Here is a 19206-nt window from a genome sequence, read left to right as displayed (position 1 = left end):
AAAAGTACTGTACACTGTCAAAGTGCACTTAAGTTGTAACACTGCCCTCCAGTGGCTATTATCCACACATCCAACTATCAATACCATGTACAAAACTACTATATGTAAAATCTGAAAAAAATGTTTATTTTTATTATTTTGGGTTCTCTAAAGACAACTGAGCAAAAAGACAGATAAAAGAAGGTGATCTTGATGTTTCTGATGCTACCATGCATGACCTCCCCTGCACATTAGACAAACAGGAAGAGAACCAGGAAACAGAGCTGTAAACAGAGTGCAAAATGTATCTTATCACCTCCAGTATTGCAGCCCACCGACCAACAACGTCAAAAAACACTTCGACTTCAATCCTTTTATTAAACAATTTGAAATCATATAGACACAGTGGAAAACACAGTTCAGAACATTTATAAATTAGAAAAACAGCATCAGAAACATCAGTCACTGGTAAAAATGAATATGAACTTAACATGATAACTGTCTCTTCCAACATTCATGTCCATGATATTTTGAGGATAATTCCATCTGTGATGGACATCCTGACAGGAGTCCACTCCAAAGCACATTGTATGTCCAGTACTTAATACATATCCCCCAGGCTGAGCTGCAAAAGATCTGATCAAATACCTGCAGGTGGGGTAGATGCATGTTTTTCTACCTCCTCGCCATTTACATTGGACGCCCTGGCAAGCAGGTCACGTATATCAGCCTCATCATTGAAAGGATTCTCCTTATATTCCGTCCTCATCCAGTCTCTGAACTACAGGAGAAAAAAAATAACGTTTGGTCTATCGATGGCAACGTAACGATACAAAGAACTAATGACGTACTGTTTAAATCTACTCTTTAATGCAGCGGTACATTTCAGATTCCTTCATATCCCAGTTTCCCATGTTGAGCGTTAACGACTGACCTGTTCAGCTTGAGTCGTCTCAAATTCCTGTAGCTGCCGCTGGAAGCCCAGGTTGGGTCCAGCACAGGGCCGAGCCACCCTCACCGCAGCCAGCGCCTCCTGCCAGCCCAATCCTGTCACCGTCATGATGTAAGCTACTACCAGGGTGACACTCCGGGACACTCCCGCCAAACTGCATCAAGGGAGCAAATGCAAAAAATTAAATAATAACTAAATGACTACTCGAATTGTCACTATTCTCTTTTAGAAATTCATGTAAATGGCTTTTCATTTAAATTGGACATGGAAATGGCTGTTTCACTTATTAGCAGTTGCTATTTGCACATGTGAACACCACATCCTTGTTACAGAAACCTGTATAAACCCTCATCCCAGTTTGGAGAATCATAGATGCCATAATCACAGGTGTGTCTAACTCAAGTTACACACTTGTTTGCCCGTAAAACAATTGTAAGGATGATCTAAATGCTGAAAGAAAAATAAAATTCTGATAGCAGAAACAGTAAGGATATATTTTATTGTTATTTGCTATAAGAAAATCAGAGGAGGAACCTAACCCAGCATGCTGGAAAATATTTGAGATGTGTTAGCAGAGATATTAATAACTAAGTTCTCTGTGTTCTGTGTGAACAGCTTATCACAAAAAAAATGTGTAAAACTACACTCAAAACCAGAGTAGAGTTATAAACAACTAACCAAAGCTCATCATATTTAATATCTACAGTACGTGACACTGTCAATACCAAGTGGACTGCAGATAGTGACGACAGAGAATAAAATATAAGCAAAATGGGGTAAAATAAAAGAATTGAGGTGAAAAGACTGACTCAATGCGCATTATATATGACATGTTTAAATGAACTTTGGCCTTTGGAATGCTTCTTTGACTAAGAATGATTAAGTAGAGAAGCTTTTGTCAGTGCAGATCTTATAAATAGGTGCTTGTGTTTCTGAGAAGACCCTCTCTCTAACCAAATATAACTCTACCCTGTGAACACATGGTCAGCTACCCCGCTGCACGAACACAATGCGGTCACACTTGTTACTGTACTCTGTTTTGGGAAGTTCAAGAATAGGCCTTCTTTTATCATTTAATCTCTTCTGTGCAGCAGTAACACATGAGTTCACATGTCTAGCTGTGTGTGGTGAGCTCAGTGTTTTTCAGCTATGGATGAACTGTACATTTAAGTTTCAATATGTGTGTAACTGTCTTAGCTATCTAGTGCATTTGCTACAACGGCACATATTGTTTTCATAGCCCCTGTGTGTGAATCTTGATTCTAGCTTCCAAGTAAAGCAATCTTGCTCTCACCAGTGAACGAGGCAACCTTCTCCTTTCAGGCGGGACTCGTGCATGAACATTATACTTTCTTTAAAGTGCTGAGTCCTGTGGGGCATAAGAAAAACCTTGTAATAATAGGTCATGGCCACATTAAAGCATTTTGAGAACACAGCAGGATCTGCCGTAAAAGCGGTGTTGTTGTTTTGTCTTCACTGACACCGAGAGCTCCTGCATGTATCTCACAGCAGCCCGCAGGTCTTTGAGTCACACAGTTTGGTATGGGGCTTTTCTGTACATGGCAGGTGTAATGTTTCTGCAACTGACTTGCAGATCCTGGGAAGATGAGGATCAGGGTGTGTTTGTCTCAGATTTGAAAGAGTTGGCGTCATATTTCACACCTGCTTTATCAACCTGAGAGATGGCGGCAAATGGGGGCAGGAAAGGTGATCTGTGCATACACTACTGTTTAAAAGTTTGGGGTCACCCAGCCAATTTCATGTTTTCCATGAAAACGCACACTTTTATTCATATGCTAACATAATTGCACAAGGGTTTTCTAATCATCAATCAGCCTTACAACATTAGCTAAAACAATGTAACATTTGAACACAGGAGTGATGGTTGCTGGAAATGTTCCTCTGTACCCCTATGGAGATATTCCATTAAAAATCAGCTAGAATAGTCATGTACCACATTAACAATGTCTAGACTGTATTTCTGATTAATTTAATGTCATCTTCATTAAAAAAAAATGCTTTTCTTTCAAAAACAGCGACGTTTCTAAGTGACCTCAAACTTTTGAACGGTAGTGTATACTACATGCACATACACACATGTGTATGGGTATAAATATATCTCTATGTGCCAACAATCATGCTAAAACTCAAAAACTGAGTTGCAAGACTTTTGTCCTGCAACAGTTTGAAATGTGAATTTGGTCTCAGACGACTGCGATACAGGCACCACCCCTTGATTTTTCTGTTGTAGTTTTCTAAAGACAAAAACCTGCACACCCTTGTACATGTACTGAAGTCAAAGTAACAGCCACGCACCGAGAGCTAAACCCAGCTGTGTTACTGTGGTCGACTACGTTCACAGCGAAACGTTGAGCTTGTGAAAGTGTATCATTTACACGTTAACTTGAAGAAAATGAACCTCAGACACCCACACAGTGCTGCCTCAAATGAATGTGGTATTTTCTCTCTTTGCTTCAGCTTTTCATTGTTCTGTGCTGTGTTGCTGAGCTGCACATTTTGGTACTTACAGGTTTTGTGTGGGCAGGTCAGCTGCTGAAATGCAGAGATAGGTCATCTCCTGGTGGACAAACAACACTAGTTAGCCTACCTATCAGCAGTCACTTGCAGTGAATAAATATCACCACACTTAAGGTTTCACGATGTATGCGTGTTGCTGATGGTAAACACAAGCTGCCCTATTGTATGAAGTAGAAAAAAGGCAATTTTAAGAGAATTTGTGGTCACATTAGTCCTTGTCATTTTCAACAATGACACAACTGAGAAGCGAAGATGCTTTTGTGTTTCCAGCTGTCAGAGCAACTTCAGATCAAAATCAATAATCCAGGAAAAAAAAAACAATAATGAACAGAGACTGCACAGTCCACAGAGACTGAAACAAGAACAACCGCCTACTCTGAAACCCACGCAAGCACACAACTCAGCACAATGACCAAACCAACTGCTCTTGACTGGCATTTTTCATGATACGCTGAGAATCACATGAGTAAGATACTGCCCTGCTTGTTGTTTACTCGCTCAGGAACGACAGCTGTTTGCTCAGAGGGAAGCACTACTGGCGAGTACAGCGGTACTTCTACCTGCACAACCTGTGAGTGTGATAGATGGCGTTAAAGTCAGGCACAGTGTACCAGCACACCTGGAGAGTCACAGCCAATCAATCTGTTCAGCTTCACTTGCTTGAAAAATTAATAAGAAACTTAAGACGCACACCTTCATAATTCATCTGATGGCTGAGATGCTACAAGAAGGGAATCGAGGGCTTCTCACCTGGAGGATCGGAGCTGCACTGTCATGAATGGACAAGATGTGTGTGATGTTGTTTCTGGCTAACTGTTCTCTGTCTCTTGCATCTGTGGTAAAAAAAAATAAATAAATAACAGCACAATTAAAGACCATGGATATATGCAATCATATATATATTTACATATATGGATATACAAAACCAAATAAAATAATGCAGTTGGACACACCTTTGAAATTTCCTAAGTATAAGTCAGGCAGGACCTGGAGGAAAAGAGAACACTGGATGCAGTTTTGGTAAAAAGGAAAAGCATCACTGAAAATGAGGTGTGGTACAACAGCTGAGAGACCTAAAACAGCTGACTCAGAATGACACTCTGAACACATGAAGTGATAAGTAGAAATTACAGCCCATGTTGTAAATTTAACCTTGAGATCACTGGACTAGATATATATAAAGCTGCTAAGTAAAAGTAACTATATGACATGCTTTAAGTTAAAAATGATGAAGTAATTTTAATTATTTTTTTCATGGAAGATTTATTTTTTTAACATCATAAAACTAACCACTAGACAAACTTTTACATTGCCAAACATTCTAAAAACATTGAGCACTATCCCTAAAACAGTGAGCACTACTCATCTGAGAACCTCCAACCGGAGGCGCGTGGATCAGATGGAAAACGTACCTTGTTGATGCCATTTCCCATCCTGAAGGACCCGTCTGGAAAATCAAACCCAGAAGAAATGCCACGCTGTGTGTCCTGGTTGTTTACGGCTGCTTATCGAAAGTCTTGACAGCTTTCAAAAGCCACTGCTGGGGGAGCACAAGCTGCAGCTCCGTGTCCGAGCGAGCAGAGCACTGCTGCCAAAGCTTTTCCGTGTTGAATTCTGGGAGTTGTAGTTTTGGCAATGCAAGGAGAACCGCTTTTGTTGTGCTGACATAGCTGCGGTCTGAAAACTAATCCTGTATGTGTGGATGGATATGACGCTGGCATATTAATACCTTGTCCCCCAGGCCCGACGACAGCATATACTTAACCTGGACCCATATAAATATAACAGTGTCTACCAGAGAGAAGATATATGAGGGTGAAGAGAGGCCAGTGGGGGATTAAAGTGGGGAGGGGAAGAATGGGATTTTCAATTTGAACTTGCTGTGAACATGAAAGAAATGGGGGAAAGTGCTGAAAAGTGGGGATTTAATTGGTGAAAAAATCTCAGTGTTGGATAATATATTTTCCCCATTTACACAAGCCAGTACTAAAGCCCCAGTACTAAATCTTGAACAGGAGCTGGCAAGAAAATCTTTGGGTGGCATACAAAATCCAAAACACATAACTGAATTTCATCAGTTTTATCATGCAGTTGCATTATCGAGGCTTGTTGAAAATCATGTCAATGTGAGACTTTAGAAATCACATGCTAATATACACTACCAGTCAAATGTTTGAACACACCTCCTCATTTAATGGTTCTTCTTTATTTTCATGACTATTTACATTGTAGATTCTCACTGAAGGCATCCCAACTATGAGTGAACACATATGGAATTATGCAGTAATCAAAAAAGTGTGAAATAAGTCAAAACATGTTTTAGATTTTAGATTCTTCAAAATAGTCACCCTTTGCTTTGATTACTGCTTTGCACACTCTTAGCATTCTCTCCATGAGCTTCATGAGGTAGTCACCTGAAATGGTTTTCACTTTAAAGGTGTGGCTTCTCAGGGTTAATTTGTGGAGTTTTTTGCCTTCTTAATGGAGTTGGAACCATCAGTTGTGTTGTGCAGAAGCCAGGTTGGTACACAGTTGACAGCCCAATTTGACAACTGTTACAATCCATATTATGACAAGAATCAATCAGCTAATTAAATAGAAACGACAGTCCATCGTTACTTTAAGAACTGAAGGTCAGTCAGTCCAGAAAATTACAAAAACTTTGAATGTATTCTCAAGTGCAGTCACAAAAATAATCAAACGCTACAACCAAACTGGCTCTGTCAAGCCCAAATTTGAGATAATTGGTTCCACCCGCCGTGTCTTTGTGCGACGCAGAAAAGGTGACCATTTCAGGTGACTACTTCATGAACCTCATAGAAAGAATGTGAAGTGTGTGCAAAGCAGTAATCAAAGCAAAGAGTGGCTATTTTGAAGTATCTAAAATCTAAAACATGGTTTGACTTATTTCACATTTTTTTGATTACTACATAATTCCATATGTGTTTCAGGAGAAGATGCTATGGAGTACATGAGAACAAAAATTCTGTCAATGGCAAAACATCTAGTTTATTTATCATTTCAGTATTAAAAATTCCAGTCATGCGTGATGAAAATTTCATTAACTACACCAACTTATGGTACAAAAAAAATGTGTTCTCATTGTTGCACAGATACCTGTTGATGATTAGAGAGGTTACATTCTGCATGCGTCCATTTATATCCTGCTATGAAATGGCACAATTTGTGAAATGAAAAAAAAGTGCAATGTAGTGCATTTATTGCAACATAGAAATCAAAGTTTCAGTGATTAACCTATCAGATCTGGGTTGACCACAGGGGTGACCAGTGAACGGCATCCCCATCAGAGGTGCCTCTGACTGTAGATGACAACTGACCACACTGTTAGATGGCTAATAAAGTTGGTGAATCAAGCAGACGAAGAACACTGTCAGTTTTTGCTGTAGAGATGCAGGTTGACCACATTTAAAAACACAGCAAGGCAAGAGCTAATCTAATACACACAAAGCAAAGTTTGTCTTTCTGCCTGAAATTCCTGCACTCCTACATGAGACATACTGAAAGAAGGATGTGAAAGGCCCAAGAACAACACATCCAATACCGAGATGTTCTCAGATACAGAAAAAACCCATCTGTTGACACTGGTCGGGATAGGGATTAATCTCCACCATCAAAACATCTTTTTGTGATGCCACCTTTGGAAAAGCTTATCTAGACACCACCCTTGCCTGAACGACTTGTCAAAAACAAACAGGGGAGGACACAAAGTCAGCGTCAGCACCAGAAAGGCACATCAGGACAACAACTTCTACTGAGAAGCTTTAAAACCACAGGGAAAGAAACAGGCAACGTGCCACCAGTGAAAATGACCACATGGACACCTCTCTCCATGTTGAGCCTTTTAAACCACTGTATCAGTACTGAGAACCCGTGGTTACATTACTCCCTTCTGGAATGTAAATAACGCAAGAAAAAACATTGGACCATCACTCTTTGACAATTCTATGTAGACCTGGAGCTCTCACAGGTTGCAGTTCAACATATTCCTACACTACTAGCTTGCATTTTCACCAGGTAGGACTAAAAGGTTACACAGACCACCCTACTGCAGTGCACCATTAACCAGATACAACCACCTCCTTCCCCAGCATCTCTGCTAGCAGGAAACAACCTGAACAGAAAAACCAGTGTGATGGTTAAAGCAGGTTCTTGAGAAACAAGTCACAGACATGGGAAATCTGTATCTATTGCAGAGAACTGATGGCATCTAGCAGTTTGTACTGGTTAATATCACAATAACATCAACAGGACGTGTTGCTACCCACTGACCCACATTGACAGTACATTTACACCGCAGGCCCCAGTTGGTTTAACTTCCTGGTGATCTGCTGTTGTTCTATGTGGGGCAGCACGTGACCGCCAGACTACAGCTCGAATGAGGGGAGGTGTCTGCGGCATATATGGGAAGTGACAGAAGCATGTTACTCTAGCATCAGCCCCCTGCCTTTTTTCAGTTTTGATATTTCAAATTGTGGTTCAAGTACTCTTCACCTGAATGTTTTAGTCAGTAATTCATCTAAAACTGTGTGTGCCTCATAGTTGAACATCTAAAGTAGTTCATGCTGTTAGTAATAAAATTGGCTCAGTGTGTAGAGATGGTCAGCATGCTATTTGGAACAAAGCAAAAAATAATTTGTAAACCACATGATCTTGACGATTTTACTTCAGATATTTGAAATAGTAATTTCATTCACCAGTTTGTTTTGTTTGATTGTCAGCTACAGCGGTCAGTTATTCGTTAGTTGTCACAGAAACCTGGAAAGTTTTCTAAATAACCTGAAGATTGTTACGAGCAGTAAATGTGAATAACAGAAAAAGAAAACAAAAAAACACGTGTAAACCAGTAAATGGTGACAACACAGGACAGGTAAATATGATACTGCTTTGTTGTGGCTTTAGTGTGCGAAAGGTGGAATTTATAGTGTGGGTGTTCACAGACAGGTCGCCCAAAATGTAGGCCTACATGTCAGACATCGCCCACACCGAAAGAAGCTACAACTCAGGTGGTTTCCCACTCTAGTTTCACATAAATGCTTGTTTTGTCAATGAACTGGATTTTTTTCCCCCTTTGTTATACTTGAGGCCAGGTCGTGTGTTTAGCTGAGCTGTTTAAATTGTATGAAACTGGTTTGCTATTGTAAAGTGTCTTTACAGTTTACTTCCTCATTTTTTTAGATTCTGTAAAAGCTCTTGAAAATGCTGTTTAGATAGAGAAAAAGAAAACCAGAACAAGGTATCAGTATCACCATCAAATATCAAATTGACAGATACAGTCACAGCCCTGCTTGGGGTGCAATATTAAATTTGACCAATAGGTGGCGACAATGCCACACGCCAAGATTTTCAGCAGTTCGAATCGAGAAAAAATCAGCTTCTCAAATACCTTATTTTAAAAGAAAAAGAAGCAAAATGAGAAAGATTAGCGAGAAACCACTTTGGAATTCTTTCTTGTACTTGCGTTTTGTTTTGCAGATATTTTAGGTTACACAAACCGGGAATCCATTAGCCGTCCTGATGTGTTTCTGTTATCGACTTTTCAGGCTGTTTGTAGTTTTATGTCGTCTGTGGAGTTTCACTTTTGAACGAGTACATCGAGGAAATCCCGGAAACGCTAAATAAAAAGTGCTCTAAGTGGATTTGCGGCACTTTGTGGTAATTGATGTACTCCGTTTTTGTTTGATAATATGATTGAATGTGGTGTTTAATATTATTTGACGGTTAATAAGTTCGGTCACGGAAGCTAAGTTGGTTTTGTTGGCTAAACTTTGAGAAAAGTGCGCTGCTAGCTTACCTCTCCTCAGGCTGTCAGTGTTGTGAGCGTCACGGTTGGTTAACTTGCCGCTTCCGTCATTCATTTGGTCTCTTTTGAATCTTTGTACGAATGTTATGCCGTGTAAAGAAGTGAAACACTTTGCTGTGGGTGTGTTTGAGCTGTAGCAGTTGTGTTTTGTCGCGACTTCTCACCAGGGATGGCCACCGCGCCTCAGTCCTCACTTCATATGAGATCGACGGATCTCATCAAAAAAGAGCCTCTGGACTACGGAGGATTTGGGGAAGTTTACCTGTGCTACCATGTAACTCTGGGTCAGGTGGTGATGAAGACTATGTATACAGGCCCTCTTAGAAACGAGTAAGTTGTCTTTGTGTGTGTGTTACTGTGTTACTGTCCTGGGTATTCCCCTTCGCCTGGTGATAACTTGAATCATGTGTCCCGCTCGACCCTAGAGAAAAACTCTGAACTCAGCTCTATGAAGCAGCTTTGTGGTTTTACTTAGACAATACATGATCATTGTCAGATGTTTATAATATGTGAAGACGCATGATGACAATAGTAACGTATTTTTGTCAGCCTCATTTGTTACTATCAGTGTAGTAATGTGCTGAAATACAGTAGCATGCACTGATTTCTATATTAAACACTTCCTTTAAATCAGGGATAAATGAGAAGTTGGTTCATCTAAAAATGCGGATGTAGGAAGGATGGCAACATCAGTTTTTCACCTCCAATGTCTTATCAGCACATTTTTGGATAATACCCTTCCTCTTTAACGTCTCCATTCATGTTTTTGTTGCAGCTCTACTACATGATTTCGCCCACGTAATTTCACAAGTTATCTAGGAATCATATTCTCAAAGGATCCTAAGGGGACGAGTAGCTCTTAAAAGGCTGTGTTAGAAATTCCTGTGGTAATCCACCTGTTTACACAAGCTTTATCAAAAGATAGAAAAGAAGAGAAGGGGTATATTGTGATGATGGAGTTCATAATGGATTAGACCAGATGTCAAAGCTATGAAATAGCACTGAATATGATGGTGTGCACCACTGTGAACTCCTAAAATCAGTTTGCAGCTCTGATTAACTTGGAATATCTTAGCTATACAGCAAATCTGTCTAAGGTTCTGTGTGTTACACCTGTTGACCAGTCAGTGTTAACATAGGATGCTCATTCATGAAACATGACATTATCTATAGCAAGAACTGCCACTCTGCCCATTCTTAACTGAAGAGCTCTCGTTGTTCCTCCCCAAACGTTCCTCCCAGCAGCTTTGTGAAAAGTCTTTGTCTTCAGAGGAGACTTAGTTGATAGCTTTCAGTGGCATTTAGCAGACTCCTAGTAGTAAGACAAGCTCCTTTGTAAATATAGTCTCTGAAGTCTAGGAGTGCGGATAAAGATTTTTTAAATATATCGATTAATATTTGGAATAGTTGCTCATCCTTTAAAATGTCAAAAACAGTTGTGAAAGGGGCCTGTAAAGATTTGTGTTTCCAACATCCCACATCATGTTTTGTTTTGTCAAAGTAACGGACGTAAAGATTGTCATGAAAATGGTCCAAGTAATAATAGTGATTATCAAAATTAATGCACTGACTGATTCTCTTTGTACCAACTTATCTATTTATGATTTTATTCCTCATAAAGTCTTATGAGGTGAGTACTAATTTAAAGAAATTACGCTAAATAATTTAAATCAGCTCAGGGTTAATCATTACTAAGCAATGATCATATACAAATGCGCTTTTTTTTTTTCTATGGTTATAATATATATGTGGCTTTGTAGTGTTGCATAGCCAGACTGGTCTGACAGCACCTCATTATCAATCTGCTAAAGAGGGAAATGAGCTCTGGCCAGTTGCTATTTCTTTAAATCACAAGCGTCTTGGAAAATGTGAAGGATGCAGTAACTTGTCCTTACTGTATGATCCAAATCCTCAACAAAATTCAAAATTTTTCATTGCGATAGTTTGCTGCCTGGAGATTGTTGTTGTTATTTAGGATTATTTTAAAAACGGATACACAGACAGTGGAAGGGGAGGAGAAAGTCCTTAGAAATGCACGTCCAATAGCAGGCTTATGCCTGTACTCTACATTCGATGAGTCAGACTAATGATACTTTGGATTTCAGTCATTTACTTCAATGATAATACGTGTAAGATTCATTGGGTATTCATTTCTGAGTCTGTGATCCACTTTGTATGTATGACTGGACATGATAACAGGCACACAGAATTGAAAAATGTATTTAATACACATCTCTCATTTCATTTGCAACCCAGTTGTCTTCTTAACATCCATATCAGATACTCATCTGGCATATCACAATCAATAAGATTCAACATGGTGCACATTTTGTCACTTGTCCATTGCCATTTCAGGCTTTCACTATGTTCACTATGCTTTTCAGGGAGAATAAAAGGTCTCTGCTGGAGGAGGGGAACATCATGGCAAGCCTGAACCATGAGCGAGTGGTCAAGTTGCTGGGTGTGATTATGGAGGACAGAGACTACTCTCTGGTCATGGAACTCATCCCCAGAGGCAACCTGTTGGTTATGCTACAAACGGTTAGCAGGTTTAAATTATATAGTCACACTAAAACAGGAAATTGTTAAAATGCATGCACACACTTCCAGCAGTTTTATCCTTAGTATGTTGCCTTATATACAGTATTTTACAATGAATTATAGGAGCAGTACACATCATTTTTCTTGGTCCTAGGTCGATGTGCCAGTATCCATCAAGGGAAGAATCATCTTAGAGATTTTGGAAGGGATGGTGTACCTCACAGAAAAACGTGTTCTACACAAGGACATCAAGCCAGAAAACATTTTGGTGGATAAGGATTTTCACATCAAGGTACATTACACTGTCTACATATTAATAATGCATTTTTTTTTTTTTTTTTTTTTTTTTTTTTACAGTCATGGTAAGTATTTTTTTCTCTGTGTTTTCTAGATTGCAGACCTTGGCCTGGCCACCTTCCAGACATGGAGCAAACTCACAAAAGAGGAGTCTCGCAGGAAGAGTGGAAAAGTCCGATCAGCTGGGATGAGAGGGGCCGGCACACTAAGCTACATGGCTCCGGAGCACCTTGAGAGTATACATACACCCTCCACTGAGAAGTCTGACATGTACAGTTTTGCGATCGTGGTTTGGGTCATTCTCACACGGGAAGAACCATATGCAAGTGAGCTGGGATGCCAAAACATGCCAAAGTCCTAATAACAAGGCAAACCTTATCCATGCACATGATAAACAATGAATCTGCGTGTCAGCGTTGTTTGCAGACATTCAAGTAGGTTTCTTTTTTTGTGCCCAGATGCCAGGAGTGAAGACCAAATCAGCCAGTGTGTTCGAAAAGGCGACCGACCAGCAGAAGACCTCATCCCAGAAGACACGCCCACAGAGATAATTGAGCTCATGAAGAGATGCTGGGATCACAATCCTGAGCAGCGACCAACGTTCGAAGGTATACATTTTGAATGTATTTAAAGCAACATAGCATATGGTGAAAAATAATAATCCAGTGATAGAGAACATTTTTATTAGAGCTAATGAGAATAAATAATCAGCACTGATTATACCAACATTAACATACTGACACCGGTGTAACATTGTTTGCACACTCTAATGCTAGAAATATAATGTATAGGGCTTCTAGTGACAGCACCTTTATGTGATAACAAAAGGGATTATAAATTTATTTATTTATAGCCAATTTCCTTTAATAACATTCATAATATTTCCTGTTGGCAAATGTGTTGCCCTTCAACTCCTAAAAAGGGAGGCGATTCTATAATCACAGGGTATTCCTTTTACTCTCAGCTGCTTTTGTCTCCATATTTTGCAGCCATTTAGTATATAAACTTTCTTTTTTGAAGGTCTTGTTCAGGAGTTTGATCCCTGCAATTTAAGGTGAGGATCCTATTCTCAAGCTTTTCCTCCTTTTTCTATTTCTTGCAGAGGCCTACAACTGCTTCCATCCTTTCTACATGGAAACTCTTGAACAACATGTAGAGGGAGATTTACTTAATCTGAGGGTAAATATATTTTCTCCAGGATTTGATGTGGTGATCTTATCAAGTAGTCTGGAAAGACACTAAGCAGTCAATCTGAAGTTGTTGATGTAATTTATGAGCATTTTATATGATGGTTTTCTGTGTGTTTTTATACAGATGGACTACGAAGGCCCAGAGGAACTTGTTGAGAAGATGAAATCTTTATCAATGAACCATGAATATTTTTCACCAAGTGAGCATGGTGGGTAACTTTGATGGCCCAGACATACTGTCCTATGCACACTGTGATGTTTTCCTTTCTATGCTGTACTACATTTAATGTAAATGTTCAGATATCGTAAAAAGATGCTGAAGAGGATGGTGCAGCGTTATTGCTTTATTCTCTCTCCTTAAATTGCAGATTCTCCAGCTCCTCTGGTGAGTTCAGACAGAAGTGTTTCAGAGCCAGTTGAAGCCAGTATTGAAGACCTGCACGACATCCCCTATGAACCATCTGTGGAGTCTATTCAGACAGACGCAAGGGCAAATAATGCCCCTTCAGCTTTGGAGGAAAAACTGGATCGGGAGTTAAACTACCACAAACATGGGAGCTATAATTGTGAGAACCAGCCTTATGAATCCAACTCCTTCAACAACTATTCAAATCCTTTCCTGCAAAACCACATGAGCACCTCGGATCATGCAATAAGGCAACCAGAACAAGACAGATCATCTGTCCAGTCTTGGACAAAAGGTGGGCCAGTGCAGCCCACCAGCCAGGAAGAGGCTTTGCATCGCCCCACTGCGGGTCTTTATGAGTCCATGAACTCTTCCACACCTACACCATCCCACTTGCCAATGTATGCCAGCACATTGTCTCTGCCACAGTTGAACCAGCAACATCCACATTCCCACTATGACCGCCAGCAGTCCTGGCCAGCTTACCCAGTGTCGGACACATCTGCCCCTGACGCCACTATTGGGCGTCTTTTGAACCCTTCAAAGTGTGCCTCGCCTCAGGATCAAGGTACATACAAGCATGTCTGTTTCTACGGTTTCTAAATCTAGATGTCTGAGGTGTTCAAAGCTTCTCGACTGTATTGTGTTTGTACATTTGTATTGGGAGTGACTGTGTGTGTTTTGTGCTCCTTGCAGGATCTCTTTACATTCACAATGCCAGTGGGATCCAGATTGGAAGCCACAACACAATGAGCATCAGAGGTTATGACCCTTCCCTTAGTTGTTCATCTATATCTACTACATGCCCAGCTATCTCTCCCATCAAAGAAGGCATTCTGAAATATGGTAAACATCCAATGAAACATTTCTGTCATGCAGCAGCTAAAAAAGTTTTATTTATTTCTTATGCACTCAAGGTTACAAAACAAATTGTACATTTTTATGATTGCAGCTGTTGTCCTTGCTGAAAAATGATAGAATAATGATGTTATAGAATTCCCCAGATTCCAGTGTGAAATTGTCACATTTTATGTTTTTTTTCCAACCAACCATTTAAAAAAGCCAAACTGTATTGAGTTTTCTGTTATACATATATGACTTTACACTTACATTGTGTTGATCCTTGAGGTCTAACAAATGTGTTGCATGTTTTCCTTTTAAAATGTTTGTAAAGACATTTTTAAAACTATTTTAAATCCTGTGTTGTAGCTTTCTTGTTTAATGGCTTGCTATCTTTCTCCTCCCTATTTTTACCAGCAGATAACTGGATATTTTGTGCCACTTTGGCATCTGTTGATCAGTGGAATAGTCTTCAACTAATGGCAAGAGTGTGAATTGCATCTCCACTCACTGAGCAAAAAAACAAAACACTTCCATAGCACTAGTCTAGTTCCCAGACTCCGCAGGGAACGTTTAAGTCAGATAAGATTTCATGCTTAGAAAGATCGCCAGTACAATAGCTGAGTTATCAGTTGCTGATTAATTTGTGACTGTTTATTTATTCCAATAAATGGTAAGGCTGTAGTAGTTATTATTATGTAACACTTCAATGAAGCATGCGATTTTAGAGCAGTAGTTAAAGGTGTTTTCCATTAATACATCTCCATTACACTCAGAACAATTTCTTGTTAGCAAGTCCTCACTCATTTATTACTGCCTTTCGTTTCACTTAGATGACTACGCTGTGACTGAGCAGCATTTGGATCTGCTGAGGGACAACATTGGGGCTAAGTGGAAGCGCTGTGCACGGCGCCTGGGTCTGAGCGGCGTGGAAATAGAGACCATAGAGTTCGATTACTTCCGTGACGGCCTGCCAGAGATGGTGCACCAGATGCTTGAGCGCTGGAAAATGAAGGAGGGAAGTATTGGCTGTACGATCGGGAAGCTCTGTCGTGCTCTAGAGGGAAACATAAAGGTAGATATCATCCAGAAAATACTGGATATCTGCAGTTCGTCTTCTTTCCAGATGTCATAAACTTTTGAAGCTCACCAGATTTGCTTCATGGACTCTATGGTGGCTGTATTTTCTGATTTCAAGACTCCGGGGCTCAGTTTAATCAAAGTTACAAAATGTTAAAAAAAAAAAAAAAAAAAGCTCAGTTAACCATTTATTGAAATTATTTTGGTACGTTACTGAACGTTGTCTGGGTGTCACTTTTTTTTTTTTTAGATAAAATATTCCCATTTTTTTGTTAAAAGCTGAAATCAGTCACTGCATGCCTTTGCTGTCAAACCTGTCTTCATGAACTCTGACATTTTTATTTGCTGGGTTCAGATTCTTCTGATCATAGGAATTATAAATCATTGTATATTTTTGTAATTCCTTTTATAGCAATAATCCTCTGTTAGTTGTTCTTATTCACATGGCAGTCATAAAACAAATCTAAAAGCACAATTTTTACAAAAGTAATATTTTAAATATAAAATCTGTCAAGTATTTGTTTTTTAAAAATTGTCTTCTCTGGTAGTATTATGAAGAAACAGTTGAGTTTGTGCATAGTTACTGTAGCTTTAACAGAATAATGAGCCCATACCAAGAGACAATCAAATGGTGTGTGGTAAACATTTTTTCTAGACCATTCACGTTCATTCTGACTCCAGTCACAGACAAGGCAACATCAATGAGCCTGAAAGAAGCAGATAACATAATGAAATGCAAATTGTAAAGAAGGATGAATCCTTGCCGTGTAATATTGTGTGCAGTCAGGAGTCAAAGTGCATTTCCTTGAATTTCAGACCTGCTGCAGATTATGTGGTGCCATGAATGTATGCATGAATCAGTGGTTTTCTGTTTGGTGTGTGGACTTACTGCAATAATATCCCATTATCTTTAAACTAATGAGGTGTTGTAGTGGAACATTTCAAGCTTTTTGGAGAACAAGCTACTTTTTTTTCCACTTCTAGTCATTACAAAATGCTGTGAGTTGGTATACAGCTCCTCAGGCTTGCTGTAGTTGATGCTGCACGATCGACATGCAGCCTCACCGAACCCAATGCTCTGTTCTTCCACCACAGATCCACAAGCCTTTCCAGCCTCGATCCTCTGAAATGCTATTTTTACTTTCAGAATAAACTGTACTTATGTTTCCAAAATTCTTGCTGTGTAGTTAATGTGTACCAAATAACTTAAATTCATGACTTTGGCATTTTTCTAATCTTACTGGTTATCTTCTTAAACTAGTTAGCAAGTGACCAGTATTGCAAGCACAGGATTAGGACAACCAACTGACACCCAGTAAAAACATCAAGTTTGAACCTAAGCATGCTTCTTCTTGCATAGTGGAAGAAGCATGGGATCATGGGAGTTGTTGTCTTCACCAGATTGTGATAAAATGTATCTGTCGTGATACAGAAATCATGGTCACAGACTATAGGTTGTATATATGGAGGAGGTAATGTATTGGATGTTTTATTCATATTACTTAGTCTCATGAAATAGCTGCATATAACGTTGTAATTATCAGTTATTTACAATGCAGTTTTGAAATTTCATTCCAGCGTGTTAAACCACCATTAACATACTGAGTAACATGTTGACTGATAAATATTTAGGACTCCCGATCAGCCAGTTAAAACTGAATGAGCCTCTTAGATGATAGGTGAGACATCTTCAGGAACCCAGGAGGAAATTCCAGTTACCTTCTACTGAAGCTTTTAGGAGCCGCATATAATGTTAGCATGCATAACTGCTAATTTACCATAAGATCAGTCAAGTATCCACACAGATGCTGTAGCCAGTGTGCAGTAAATTCATTTGCACAGCAGCCCAGCACTGTTATCCGAGGTCAAAATATCCATCCATCCTCTATACCAGGAGTCACCAACCTTTTTGAACCCGAGAGCAACTTCAAGGGTACTGAGTAGTACGAAGGGCACCTTGTTTGATACAAACTTCCTCAATAGCAAACTTGCCCCATCATCTTTAAACAATAATAATAATGAAAATAATATGTAAAAAGACTGATCACATTTATGTTAATTATTCCTTACAATAATTATAAACAATGATTTCCACAACAATGATGGTAGGAAACACACACACACACACATATATGGAAATCTGTTCCAATATCTAAAAGTCAGAGGTATCCCATCTCTTAAACTTTGGTAAATATCTTTCTTGGCAGTTTTGTATGAATCAGCATATTTGCAGCATTTTGTTCAAAATCACACCAGTTACATTTCTGTGCAAATTATCACTTCTAACATTTTTAGGAAATCATTAACTGTCATCAAATCATGCTTCATTTGTGCAAACCACTACCTCTGTAACATTTTTGAACAATTCATGAACTCTGTCCCATGTTTGTACAAATTATCAGTTATGTAAGAAAAAAAATCAACTCTTTCACATTTTCAAATGAATCCTATCACATTAGTACTAATCACCAGCATTTTTCACCAGCATTGCAACATTTTTAACAAATAACAACAAATCATTACACATGTTCAACAAATTATTTTTCACATTTTTGTGTAATGGCACGGTGTTTTGAATGACAACACGTTACCTCTTTCTTTGTCTGTAAATGTGTGTTAGTGGGAAGCCTGGCATTGCAGAGCTTATCATGTCTTACCTTTACCTTGCAGCTCACAGTTCAGATGGTTCAGCTTCCCAGTGATGTCCATTAAAAATGCAAAGGCAAGAATCCACTCAGTGTCCTCAAGCAGCGAGGTGTCTTCCCCTTTGGATTGCATCAACTCTTTGATTTCGGCCAACAGTGACAAAAAACGCTGCAAAACTGTTCCCCTGCTGATCCATGGGGTTTCTGTGTGTAGTAACAGGTCACCATGTTCAGCTGATAGATCCTCCAGCAGCACCTTCAATGTCCTGGTTGTTTGGCTTTGGAGCCATTTATGATCTTCACAACACGAGTCTTCACATGATCAAATCCGGCCACTTTTGTACATACATATGGCCTGCTGGTGAATGATGCAGTAGTAATGTAGGAATGTTGGGAAGTCTGGATTACCTCTGCATCGTACAATGAAGCCTGCATGCCGACCCGTCATGGAGGAGCCCCATCTGTCGCCACTGAAACAAGCTTTTCTAATGGCACATTTTTCTCCACGAAGAATCTTTTCGCCGCGTAGTAGATGTCAAAGCTGCCTTTAAGTCCCGGGCTTTTCCTGTCCGTAATGCGCATACAGTCTATGTGCGCTACCAGGTGGCTAGTTAGCATGGAAGCTTTGTAGCGGCTAAAGTAGCATCTCTCCACATTGTGCCGCTTTGCCGACGCAATAGTCGCCCCGCATATAGGACACATACATTTATCTTTCACTGTCGTGAAAAAGAACTCTTCCTCCCAGTCATCGTGAAAATAGTGTTTTCTCTTTCACTTCTCTTGTCATGTTTTGGGGGTAAAAACCACATGTAGCTTCCCAAAGTGTCTGCGCCCGGAAGCTTCAGCAAAGAATGACGTGGTGGTTTGACATGCGCAGTGAACTTTGACTCGGACACGGTCAAAGTTCATTTACACCG

The 19206-nt window shown here is 39.6% G+C and overlaps 2 protein-coding genes across 4 annotated transcripts; one reads left to right on the top strand and one right to left on the bottom strand.

The window, feature by feature from the left end:
- Positions 1 to 337: 337 nt before the first annotated feature.
- dusp22b (dual specificity phosphatase 22b) lies at positions 338 to 5179 on the bottom strand. Of its 2 annotated transcripts, none has more exons than XM_035948297.2 (7): positions 4882 to 5179; positions 4423 to 4474; positions 4220 to 4302; positions 3460 to 3509; positions 2226 to 2300; positions 914 to 1085; positions 338 to 760 (listed from the first exon to the last, which is right to left on the bottom strand). In XM_035948297.2, the coding sequence occupies exons 1-7, from the start codon at positions 4900 to 4902 to the stop codon at positions 620 to 622; spliced, it is 594 nt and encodes a 197-aa protein (XP_035804190.1). In that variant the 5' UTR covers positions 4903 to 5179; the 3' UTR covers positions 338 to 619. The 2 variants fall into 2 exon arrangements, with proteins under 2 accessions (XP_035804190.1, XP_023126260.1); XM_023270492.3 differs by having other exon boundaries at positions 4423 to 4456; positions 4882 to 5160.
- A 3829-nt stretch (positions 5180 to 9008) lies between these two features.
- ripk1l (receptor (TNFRSF)-interacting serine-threonine kinase 1, like) lies at positions 9009 to 16817 on the top strand. 2 transcript variants are annotated; one of them, XM_023270470.3, is made up of 11 exons: positions 9009 to 9142; positions 9458 to 9620; positions 11675 to 11831; positions 11986 to 12123; positions 12223 to 12454; positions 12587 to 12736; positions 13231 to 13307; positions 13443 to 13527; positions 13687 to 14292; positions 14421 to 14570; positions 15398 to 16817. In XM_023270470.3, the coding sequence occupies exons 2-11, from the start codon at positions 9460 to 9462 to the stop codon at positions 15697 to 15699; spliced, it is 2058 nt and encodes a 685-aa protein (XP_023126238.1). In that variant the 5' UTR covers positions 9009 to 9142; positions 9458 to 9459; the 3' UTR covers positions 15700 to 16817. The 2 variants fall into 2 exon arrangements, with proteins under 2 accessions (XP_023126238.1, XP_035804179.1); XM_035948286.2 differs by lacking the exon at positions 9009 to 9142 and adding an exon at positions 9173 to 9315.
- The last annotated feature ends 2389 nt before the right edge of the window (positions 16818 to 19206 follow it).

This window comes from Amphiprion ocellaris, chromosome 10, assembly GCF_022539595.1.
Source record: "Amphiprion ocellaris isolate individual 3 ecotype Okinawa chromosome 10, ASM2253959v1, whole genome shotgun sequence".
Classification (NCBI taxonomy): domain Eukaryota; kingdom Metazoa; phylum Chordata; class Actinopteri; family Pomacentridae; genus Amphiprion; species Amphiprion ocellaris.
The sequence above is the reverse complement of the archived record's forward strand: the minus strand, read 5'-3'. Positions and strand labels throughout refer to the sequence as shown.